This window comes from Electrona antarctica (genome assembly GCF_951216825.1).
Source record: "Electrona antarctica genome assembly, chromosome: 5".
In the NCBI taxonomy this organism is placed as follows: domain Eukaryota; kingdom Metazoa; phylum Chordata; class Actinopteri; order Myctophiformes; family Myctophidae; genus Electrona; species Electrona antarctica.
Window position 1 is genome coordinate 38,862,035 of NC_136810.1, and position 12,805 is coordinate 38,874,839.

Genomic DNA, 12,805 nt, shown 5'->3' on the forward strand with positions numbered 1-12,805 from the left:
GGCACCAACCTTCAGTGAGAACAGTTAGGGCACTCCTATAGTCATAGGGAACAGGTCTGGGAACCAAATGACCTGTTCCCAGACCAAATGACCTGTTCCCAGACCAAATGACCTGTTCCCAGACCATTCTCTATTATACTGTATGTGTGTAGGTATTTGTGTACTGTAAAATTGTGGACTTTATGTGCATGTGTTGACTGTGTGTTGTGCATCCCGTGCGGTGCAGCCTCAGCAGATTCTAGCTTCACAGACTATTTGCTTGCAGAACAGCATTAGTCTCCACTTTAATATCTTCGGTTAATGCGAGTCTCTGGCTAATTGAAAATGAAGTCCTCTATGTCTCCCTGTGGTGCCTTTACAAGGCAAGACACACGCACCCTTTTCAATGTGGGCAACCACCCTACATTTCTACACGATGCAAAGAATAGCCAGGCAGAGTAAAAATAAATCCATAAATTCTTTCGACATGGGCACGCTTCACTGGGCGAAGCTGTGACACCATTACTCCTTGCCAAAAAACAAAGAGACTGATCTATCAGGAATATGCAGAGATAAAACGACATATAAAGCCGGGTGCAAAGCACTTGTCTCCGATGGCAGAGATTTACAGCAGAGCTGTGCTAAACTGCTTACAGTCAGGAGCAGTAATGGATACCAGCGTCTGCTCTTAATTTCTATGGCGGAGGGATAGATATTGCCGCTGTTATTTTCTCCCAAGGCTATTCCATCTGATGTCTCCCAAGGTACCCTACTGTGTTATAGTTGTGCCATACGGGCCTAGAATGGTGCAATTAAACGGCACACTCAAAGTCTCTGAAAATATTGATCACCAAGACGGACAATTTGGGGTTTCAGTAAGCAACTGCAATATACAGTAACAGGGATACAAACACGCATGGTTTCTCTTGCAGTACTGTGGAACTGATGAGGCCCTATATAGCTGACAGGAGATGCACATTAATGAGAGATGAGCTGTGTCATTTTTGAGGAAGGAATGTGCAATCATATAAGCTACAGAAGGGGGGCATTACTGATATAGCATGCAAACACTTACACAGAAACGCTCTCATGTGAACTAAACAAGTGATTATTTGAATTAGATTTCGGGTTATATTATTTATATTATATTATTATATTAGCTGTCTCTCTTCTGTGTTGATCCTATATATAGGGTGACCAGATCCCAACTAACCAGATGTGGGACAAAGAGTGTGTTTGTGTGGGACAATGTGGGACACATGCGGGGTTGTGTCTAGCCCGTCTCCGGACCCCCCGGGTTGAGCTCCTTTGGACCCCTAACCCATAGGGGTCCAAAGGAGACATTTCTATTCTGCCCCTCACATAGCATATCTATGCTTTGCCTAGCCGCAATTTGCAACTCTAGATTTTTTTATAATGGGATGAATCTAGAGTTGCAATACCCTCCATTGACTCCCCACTCATCATTTTGCGTTTGCGATCTGCTTGTCTTAAACGACGTTAAACTCACCAACATTGCAGCTGTAGTCCAAGCTTGAATTATTCTCTTTCAATCTGCCGAGCTTGTTTTTCATAAAAATCCCCCGTAGACATGTTATGAGCTACTTTTCTTTCTGTCAAGAAATTCTGTGCAAGTGATTCTTTTTCTAAGTGCTGGAGTTTGGAAGCGCTCGTCGTAAGTCACTGAACGTCCCTGCATGCATCTGTTTCGCATTTGCACATAATGCAGGAGGCAGCAGCGCGACCCCTTAATACAAACGAGCGCTTCCAAACTCCAACATTTCTTCTTCTTGACAGAAAGTAGCTCATAACATGTCTACGGGGGATTTTTATGAAAAACAAGCTCGGCAGATTGAAAGAGAATAATTCAAGCTTGGACTACAGCTGCAATGTTGGTGAGTTTAACGTCGTTTAAGACAAGCAGATCGCAAACGCAAAATGATGAGTGGGGAGTCAATGGAGGGTATTGCAACTCTAGATTCATCCCATTATAAAAAAATCTAGAGTTGCAAATTGCGGCTATGCTTTGCCATCTGGTTGATTCAGTAGCACATAATAGGACTATGATGATAATAACTATAATAGAACTACTATGCAAATAAAATAAACTTAACAGAAATGCATTTAAATGAACTATTATTGGACAAACAGGACAATAGACCAACCAACCAACCAATACACAATACACCAACCAACCAATACAACTGGACAATACACCAACAAAACAACTGGGCAAAAATACACCAACCAACCAACCAATACAACTGGACAATTCACCAACCAACCAACCAACCAACCAACCAACCAATACAACTGGACCAACCAACCAACCAAGGGGCTTTTATTTGATTGTGAAGGCATGAATTAGCCTACAACCAATAAGGAACCAATAAATAAATGTTTACTTTATCATTATCATAAATGTTTAAGTATCCTCCTAACAAAGCCAACTACTGCAAATTATTTTGAAATTATACAGGTAAAATAAATAAATAAAATAAAATTGGTCAGCATTGGAGGCAACTCATAATAAATTAAATTGTAAACACACTTCTCCACCATAGCAGCACAGCCAGGATATACACTTTGTAGGTGTTTTTAGGTGTTTATGTTGTCCATTACAAGTCTGAAAGTCTCTCAGTTGTGTGGTAAACACTAGTTAGTTCAGCTGCTGTTACCTTTTCTTCTTGTTTTGGTTTTAGTACAAACGTGTCCATGCACCGTGAAGCCTCCTTTTGATCAACACGTTGCTTCACGTCGTTATTCACCTCCTCCGTGTGTCACTGAGAAACGACTCTAATTACAAATGTCACAGAAGACTCTTTCAATATGCCTTGCACTGCATGGCTTCTTCACCCACGGATAAATAGTTTCCCTGTGCTTGTTGTAACTGCACTTCATTTTCTTCCCCTTTCTCCTCCATGTTTTAGCTAAGACGCTAACTCGTTGTACTGTGTTTCGTGCGTTGTTTTGTTTTGGTGGGTGTTCACTAAACTATCCGCACCGCATTGATTTGATTTCCCCCTCTCTGCCCGGCTGTTTGATTGACAGCCAATCCTACCTACCTACCAGAGACGAAATGTTTAATAGTCATGGGGGCCCGCCCCCCCTCCCAAGTGTATGCCAAGTGTTTTTCCTAATATTGTTTATCGTTTTGATGACCTGTTATTTTTTCATGTTTCTGATGTCTTGATGTTTTGTTGTTTTGATGTCTTTACAGACAGGTTTTTATAACCTGTCTGTAAAGTACTTTGTAACTATATGTTTGGAAAGGTGCTATATAAATAAAATTAATTCATTCAAAACATAAATCAATTCAAAACTAGACTAAAAAAAACGTATTTGATAGGTACGCAAATGAAGAGCTATAATTTACATTTAACTAACGAAAATATGAGGTAGTATACATGCAATATAATAACACTATAAAGTAGGAATCATATTTAAGATCGCATAATCACTAAATCATATTAAAAATACTAAGTTACCTATACATACTATGCGATGCTCGTTGCCATCTTGGCCTAATCAGATGAAAAATGTAATGTATTGATCAATACGCCATATATATATATATATATAATTGTATATTACACACATACTGTACATATGAACTTGGGGTCAAACCAACCCAGCTTCCCATAAGGCCATACACACACACACACACTCAGGGTTGCATGCGAATTGCGCCATCTAGTCTGATAACCTCTCCATTGATCATGGGATTCTCAGCCAATGATGTCACCATATGGGCAAACTCTGCTGGGTCTCCCAGGCGTGAAGGGAAGGGCACTTGGCGAGCCAGGAATGATTTCACTTTTTCTGGAAGGCCAGCCAGCAAAGGTGTGGAGAACAGACCGGGCGCTATAGTGACCACTCTGATGCCCATGGGCGCTAGATCTCTTGCGATGGGTAGAGTCATTCCAACTATTCCGCCCTTGGAGGCCGAATACGCTGCCTGGCCCACCTGTCCATCAAATGCTGCTACACTTGCAGTGTTGATGATGCAGCCTCTGTGTCCGTCCGCATCTGGCTCGTTCTTTCCCATCTCCTTAACGGCCAGGCGAATCACATTAAAGGTCCCGCCGACGTTCACAGTGAGGACGCGTTGAAAGTCCTCCAGGCTATGAGGGACGTCACTCTTGAAGTTGTAAGTCTTGACGGCCAAGGCGATGCCAGCACAGTTCACCGCCAGGTCCAGCTTTCCAAACTTCTTCCTGGCCAGAGCAACAGCCGACGCCACATCTGCTTCTGAAGTCACGTCCGCGGGTGCAAAGGCACAGCGGTCTCCGAGGCTGGCCGCTAGGGCTTGTCCGTCAGAAGAGGGGAGGTCGAGGATCACGGCGGACGCCCCGTGCTGCACTAGTCGCTCTACCGTGGCCCTTCCCAGTCCAGACGCCCCGCCTGTCACCAGCCCCACCATGCCCTTGATTCTCCTAATGTTTGCCATGCTCACTCACTCGCCCGCAGTCAGTCAGCCGGACGGACCGTGCATTTCACCTAATCCGGATTGAATTTATATATTCCGTAAACTAACCAATACCCATATATGGGCGGCTGTGGCTCAGGAGGTAGAGCAGGTCGTCCAATGATCCATGGGTCGGCGGTTCGAATCCCGGCTCCTCCTGTCTACATGTCGAAGTGTCCTTGGGCAAGACACTGAACCCCAAATTGCTCCCGATGTGCTGGTTGTTACCTTGCATGGCTTCCGCCACCATCGGTGTATGAATGTGTGTGTGAATGGGTGAATGTAATGCACAATCTATGTAAAGCGCCTTGGATAAAGGCGCTATATAAATGCACCATTTACCATTTACCATATAAAGATGACCTCAGATAATTGGACAATGACTTGACAGATGCAGAGATCTCCATATATGGGCATATCGGTCAGATCGCCGGTGCAACGTAAGCGTGAGAGGCAGCGGCCCGAACCTTTAGTATATTAAATCACACCAGTACTGAAGTGAGGGGCGCTCTTATCATCATACAAGACATAACGTACATCATCTCTTTCCGGCCAATCACAATTGGCGTCCTCACTTTTCTGTCGCCACTTTTTATCCTCCTTTCTGTGGCTCAGCTAATCAGATCGTCGCTATGGGATACACACGCACACACAAAGCTGGGCCCCTCAAAAAGATCTATAAATTGTTGATAGGAAACCAATCTACAGTTCAACACAACAAGTGTAATAACACACCAAAAGAAAAATATTTAGCAGCAGCTCTTATCCAGAATGTCTTTTCCCGGGACATGTGGGTAACACATGAATTTGATATATGTGTTCCTCCAGGGACGAATAGTTTTCATAATCCTGACCCCCCGGCCCCCACAGACTCTACGTCACTGCTACCTACACACACACACACACACACACACACACACACACACACACACACACAGTCACGGCCCGCCCCCTGGCCCTGTCATGACAGCCTCCGCAGCTCCGCTGCTCTCCCACAGACCCACAGATAAAGCGCACATTTGAAAACCGGAGCCTGTCTATCATAATGCGGGACAACGTCTCAATTTGCGAGACGCATGAAAAGTCATTGAAATGCGGGACAATCCCGCACAAATCGGGACATCTGGTGTCAACCCTAAGCCACTCAAGCCTGTCAAAGTGGGCAGGGGTGAGGTGGGTTCGGGGAGTGAGGCCAAGTAGTAGCCTGACCAGTTTGTTTTGGGAAGTCTGAAGCCTTGTTTTAAGGGCCTTAGAGGTGCTGTGGTACCAGGAGGTGCATGCATAGTCGAAGAAACCTTGTACGAGGGCTCCTGTTAGGGTGTTTTTGTTGACCAGTGAGGAGATCCTGTATAGGAATCTTTTTCTTTGGTTGACTTTTTTGATTACGTTGGTGGCCATTTTATCACCGGAAAGATTTCCTCCAGGATGGAACCTAGGTAGGTAATTTCATCTTTTCGTGTGATAATATTGTCACCCACTCTAACCAAGAAGCCATCTGCCTTGCTGAGATTACTATTTGATCCAAATAGAATGGAGTCCAGGTAGGGAATGAGGCATTACCACAGATAAAGGAGTTTAAGTAACTCGGGGTAAGGACGGGGAGGACGGAGAAGGAGATTAGCCGGATAATCGGAGCGGCAGGCGCGGTATTGCAGTCACTGTACCGCACTGTTGTGGCGAAAAGAGAGTTGAGCCAGAAGGCAAAGCTCTCTGTCTTCCGAGCAATCTTCGTTCCTACTCTCACCTATGGTCATGAAGTGTGGTTCATGACCGAAAGAATAAGGTCGCGAATACAAGCGGCCAAAATGAGTTTTCTTCGACGGGTGGCTGGCATCTCCCTTAGAGATAGGGTGAGAAGTTCAGTCACACAAGAGAGACTCGGAGTATAGTCGCTGCTTCTTCACCTGGAAAGGAGCCAGCTTAGGTGGTTCAGGCATCTTGTTAGGATGCCTCTCATGTGTCTCTCTATAGGGAGGTCCTCGAGGCACGTCCCACTGGGAGGAGACCCCAGGCAGACCAAGGCGAGGTTGGAGGTAATACATCGACTCACTGGCCTTGGAACGTCTCGGGATCCCCCATAGGAAGTCACTAATGTTGGTGGAGCTGTTTTCCCCGCGACCCGACTACGGATAAGCGGTTGAAGATGGATGGATGGAAGGTTGTACGCCTGTACACAAGAGAGTAAAACATATTTTTGGTTTGGCTTCCTTCAGACAATGCAGCAGCATAGACAATAACAACAGTAGAATAGTAATGAAATGCTTTACATAAAAATGATAAAGAAATGGAAAGAGTGCAAAAAAGAGCAAGGACAGAAAGAAAAAGAAGATTCAAGAGCATAATCAAATCCAAAGCATGTGCATGTCTTGCCATATTGTATATAGCGTCAAATCAAATGTACAAATAGTTATTGGTATATTGTATATACCAGCAGCATTTTCTTATTATTATTTTTCCCCCCCAGTAAATGGTATGATCATGCAAATTCAAGAACACCACTAAGCCTATCCACTACATGGGAATGTAGTGGATGTCATACTAGTCAAAGACATAGCAGGTTTAGTGACAATCTGACCAATACATTGCATAATCTGTGTGTACTACAGCCGGGATTGGCAACTATGATGATGGAGAGAGCCACTATATTTCCACACTCACTCCAGAGGGCCACATTGCATACTGTCGTAGCAAAAATAGCCGATCTACAAAACGTGTCGCATTGCAACGCGTTTTGAGCTTGTAGATCAGCTATTTTTGCTATATTTGAATTTACATCCTGAATTATTTATTCTTTTTAATCCTGAAAAGTAACACTTTTATTTAATTTCAAATGCTTTTCAAATGCCTTTAATTATAGTCATGTTAACTTTATTCCTGAACTAAATACAAATACATTGGACATAAAAAAAACAATACAATTATTTGTAATACTACTCATTAAGCTGAAATAATTAAAGCGGATGACCCGCTTTAATTATTTCAGCTTAATGAGTAGTTTGCATGTTTGGAATTGTAACAGCTGAAATCAATAACATATCAGTATTCCAAAATTAACCTGCAGGCCACATTAAGTGAAGGTGGGGGCCGTGGCGTGGCCCCTGGGCCGCCAGTTGCCCATGTGTGCAGTAGAGTAGCCTATCTTGGCTGCAATATAGGTTTGGCTCCACACAGAGCTCCCTCCTGCCCCCTGCAGTTCACTCAACTAATTGCAGCGTAATGAATATCAATTGACTCGTCCTCCTCTTGCTGTGGCTCTCCTGCTGTACTTGTCAAAAGAAATCCAGCCCTCATCGGTCTACAGCAGGGGAAATGCAGGGAAAATGTGATTGCGTGTTGCGTCGTCCATTAATCGGGTACCAATCTCTTCAGTGGGGATGAAGGAGAGAAAAAAGGAGTAGCCCAGAAGAACAGACATAAAGACAAAGAATGTGATTAAGAATTACTGGTAACTGAAAATCTGCTATTCTCAGTGAGCAAGCAACACAGGCTATTGCTGACTGGCAAAGAGCCCGCCTGGGAAGCAGAAGGTCCCAGGTTCAAATCCCAGCCCCATTAAAGCGGCAAGGTTTCCCTGAGAAAGGCACTTAAGTCTGCTGGGTGAAGTTGAAAACTGAACCCCCCCCAGCAGGTCACCCAATTTCACCCAAACACCAGTGAGTGAGCGAGTGAGTGGGTGTTGGAATTTGGCTCAAGGGTTACTGAGCCATGTGTGAGGTCAGGAGTCTACAGTGATCTCACGTTTCTGTAGCGTGAGGCATGCAGCTTGATGGGGACATAGTTTCTGTTGCACTTGCACTATAGCCTCGAGAACCTTACAGACGTATGCAAAGCCTAGTTATGTAATTTAGATAGAATTTGATGTAGACATAGCACTCTATAGTGTATACTCATAGTTTAATTGTATAGATATTGTACAGATATTCTACTGTTCTATAGGTTCTTAGCTTGCTTATGATTCTTGATGACTATTTCTATGTATTTGAGGTATTACCAAAATTGTTCTTGCTTACTGTAAATCGCTCTAGATTAAGAGTCTGGTAAATGCCTAAATTGTAAATTGACATAACACTAGTATGTTGCAGGGACAATTTACCCCTTGTTGCCAAACACAAAGGCATCTTATTAATTTGGTATGACTTGGCTGGGATGTAACCTCAGGGCAGTGAGACACTAACCACACAAGGCCATATAGCTGGTCTCCATTACATGTGTGAGGAAGACAATGGAGAGAAATCCTTATTTGTTGCCAGGCTTGCTTGTATGATGCAACCTAGCTTATTTTCTGTTGTTCTGTGTGCATCTCTGAAATGACCAGAAGATGGCGTCAGCTGTTACTAAACAGCAGCACTCCAAGAGGTATTACACCAACCTATGTTAAACTAGTTGAACAGTGGGACTGAAACATAGCTTTGAGAAGACATGATTATCTTTATTATTGCTGTTTGTAACAGCTCCAAGTCCCGAATGTAGATGTTTTTTGTATGTATTTACCTCCACAGCTAATGAACAGCCCATATACCGGTTACGGTCTGAGGCAAAACAAAATACATAATATACAATACTGGCCAATTCAAATACACTTTCAAAAACTGAAAGTAAGAAATAAACACTTGATAACTAACAAAAAAAAAAAAAAAAAGAACTAAAGAAACTGTTGTCTACTTGTTAGTCTCAAACCAACTATCTGAGCAATTCTCTCCACTCAACATTTCCAGCCTCCCCTATAGGCTATACCAGGTGAGACCCACCCACGGTAAACCTGACCCATGAGTTAGAGTGACTAACTATACAATTACACATTTCCTTAAAGGAGCATTCAGTGATTTGGGTGATTTGGAAAACCACCCAGTCCGCCCCGGTAACAAAATGTGCACATGCACGCTCTACAGTGGGGGGAAGTGCAACAGGCCAACAGCATGTGCACCAAGGCCCGCCCCCACTCGATCATGATTGGAGGAAGGCCCCACTCATCCTGATTGGATGAAGGTTTTGCCACCTGCCACCAAAACTGAAACTAGGGTTTTTTGACCCCAGGGGCTCACTGGGGACAGGGAGGAACTCCTTATATGGTCAGCACACTCTATAGTAGGGAGGATTATCCAGAAAAAAATATAAAATAAGTGATATAAGTGAAAAAATATAAAATAAGTGATATTTGAATTAAGTCAAATCACTGAATATACCTTTAACAGAATCTGGATGTTTTTCAAGGCATCAAATAAATCACAAAACAACTACAATAGAATTAGGCAACACAGATTATATGCTGAGCAGAGTATAAGGACAGTCAATTAATGGAAGCAGCTGTACGTGTGCGTTTGTAATGTTCAGTTATTTTAACTTTAAACATCTGCTTCTAGATCGCTTATGAGAACATCCCAATTGTTCTATTTTACAGAAAAATTTAGAAATATGTATTTCTATTTATCCATACACTCCCATGGCCTGTCACTTTAAGACCACGGGCCTTGTGTGTGATGACGCAGGCGCGCTTTCGTGCGCGAGGTTATAAAACCCCCTGGGCTGTATTTTGCGTGTCTTAAGTACCAGGTCTTATTACTTAACTTAAGACCTGGAGGCGTGGTCAATGCTCTTTGGCCACTCAGAATAGCCAAATGGCATTGATCACGCCTCCAGGTCTTAAGTAAGAGACGCAAAATACAGCCCCCTGTGTCTTCCACTCTCCACCCCATTTCCTTTTCTTCTGCCTTTACAGAATCAAGCTGTGTTATCACTGAAGGGTAAGAATTACTTGTCTATAGCTTCACAAGGACAAGTGCCAACACTTGTACCGCAAGGTGACTTTTTTTTTGCCCGGTGGTAAATACAAATCACAGTAACAAACAAACTCCGATTAAGTATTGGGTCACTTGAGTGAAAAACTGAAAGAGCGTTTAGCCAAATATAGCCGATCATTGTTCCGATTTACATTCGGGACAACGAAGGTTAGGCGAACATATAGCATTAGCTTAACTTGCTAGAAGTGCTATCAACATAAGCCAGTGTTAGCTACGCTACGGCGGGGTTAGCATTAACTATAAACTCACTATATAGCTCGAAGCCAAAATGAGCTGGTTGCTGCTGCATATAGCCTGCCCAACACGAGCTAGCCACCGCAACACATGTATTATCAAGTGCTAGCTGCAGCAAATGCTAACACCACGCTAAAGCGGGGGATAGCATTAGCTTACACGATAGCTTATAGCCACGAGCTGAGCCACAAGCAGCAAACGCTAGCAGTAGCACTGTTACCAACCAGAACTACAGCCGATAATAATTAATATGGCTGATCGTGATGCTAACACCCCAGCCTGTTCACCTCAGACCGGGGCCACGGCTGCGCCAAGCAAGATTTGCCACTTGTCCACATGCAATAACACGCTAGCACCAGACGATTTGCACAACCTGTGTATCTGCTGCCTGGGCCTGACCCATGCTAAGTCCGCTCTAGAGGAGCATTGTGACTGTGTTAAATGTGCAGAGCTATCACGACCAGCCAAAAAGGAGCGTCTGAGACGTGCCTGAAACTTTTTCTTGGCCGCATTCGATGACGACGAATTTAACCAGGATATCGAGCAACAACGTTGCCCAGACGAGCCTGCTGTAGACCCATGGCCCAGCCACGTACTACAAAATGGTAATGCTAACACGTCCTCCTCCCTGGCGAGTAGTGCATACACTCGGATGGGAGCGAGGCCCAAACCTTCGGCTACAGTCAGCATACCACAGGCTAGCAAGACCACCGCTACACAAGGCACTCTTGCTGCACTAGTACCTCTACAGGAGGACCCACCATGGCCCCCGGCTTCCTTGGACCGCTCTTGGGGCGGCATCATGGACTTCCTGGAGCCGGTGGGGGAGCTCCCATCCTACCAGGAGGATCCCCTCCCCGATATGGGTCCCTATGTTGTTCTTGATGAAGCCAGAGATTCCGATTTCTCCGACTCGATGAGCACTACGAGATGCTGGTTGGCGATGATCCACAGCGCGAAGCTGAACCCCCAGGGGCCCCAACCCCGCTGTTGATCCTCAATGGAGCTGCTGCCCCGCCACTGGCCGCTATGGTCGCGGCACCGATGGATATCGAACCAGGCGTTCCCGTGCAGCTAGCACAGCATGACGAGGAACGCCTATCAGTTTTCAGAACGGCAGCATTCCGATGCGGACGTGAATGGCCACATGCATCCCCGGATGCACCCGGGGGCTTCCAGTGGCAGGGCCTGGAACAACAACCAGCCCCCCGGAGCTCAGAACCATTTTACCCTTCGCCCAGGGCTTCATGGAACACCTGACTCTGACATGGATCGCTCCCTCCTTTCAGGACCATCCACCACGTAGCAACGCATTTGTCCTCGACACTGAAAGACCCAGCGTCGCAGGCCTGGGTGGTATCCCGGACATAGACCACCTCATGGAAGGCTATCTGATGTGTCCCACACAGCCACGCTGTCCTCCAGCAGATAAACCTCCGTCCTTCCCCAGAAAGACAGGGAAGCATTGAAGGCGATAAAACGTATCTACTCTCACATGACAACAGTGGCCAAAATCCGCACCAGGCTCGGCCAGAGCCAAGGAGGAACCCTGCAAGTCCCCACAACGTCCCCCTAAGAAGGGAGGTTCCAAGGGACGCGGTCGAGGGCGTGGTAAATAGCATGAAGGCTCCTGCTATGGGTTCGGACACGGTATCGACGATGGAGGCCATGGGTCCAGCTCTCGAACCACCGTTGAAAAGGAGGAAGACGTCCCCGCCACTCGCAGAGAGCGAGTGCAGCAAAACGAACATACCCTCCGATGTTGTTACTGTTTGTGTAACCGAAATGCGTGTAATGTGCAATTCTGTATGTGCTGCATTAAGTTTTGTGTTAATAAAAACACAAAACAAAACACAAAACAAAAAACAACAAAACCGAACCCATATGAACCCATCGCTGGGGCGGCTCCCAGAGCCCTCCTGGTCTATGGGGTGACAAGTTGGCAACGTGGCGAGAGCTTCACTCGCCACGGGCTGGCAACGTCACAGCCAAATTTCCCCAAATTGTGGGGAAGGCTTCCTCACTCAGAGGCAACACGACCGCGTAGTTGCCGGCCCACGTGCTGGCGCCACTCCCCCACAGCCAACAAGCCTGCAGCGTGTAGCCAATCCACTAGCTCAATGTTTTCCACAATGGAAACAGTGTGGAGCGACAGCATGGGTGCTGAGCACCATCACACAAGGCTACAAACTACAGTTCGCTCGACAACCTCCCATGTCGTCACGAGTAATTTTCACTCGTGCAACAGGGCAGGCAGCGAACATTCTGCGAGCAGAAATACTTTCCCTCATAGACAAGAGCGCTGTCAGAGAGGTTCCTCCAGACC

At 45.4% G+C, this 12,805-nt stretch overlaps 1 protein-coding gene across 1 annotated transcript; it reads right to left on the minus strand.

Moving 5' to 3' along the window:
* Positions 1-3,589: 3,589 nt before the first annotated feature.
* LOC306923334 (3-hydroxyacyl-CoA dehydrogenase type-2-like) lies at positions 3,590-4,429 on the minus strand (the record flags this gene model as incomplete). The annotated part of the gene is made up of 1 exon (XM_079501386.1): positions 3,590-4,429. The coding sequence occupies one exon, from the start codon at positions 4,427-4,429 to the stop codon at positions 3,647-3,649; it is 783 nt and encodes a 260-aa protein (XP_079357512.1). The 3' UTR covers positions 3,590-3,646.
* Between the last annotated feature and the right edge of the window lie 8,376 nt (positions 4,430-12,805).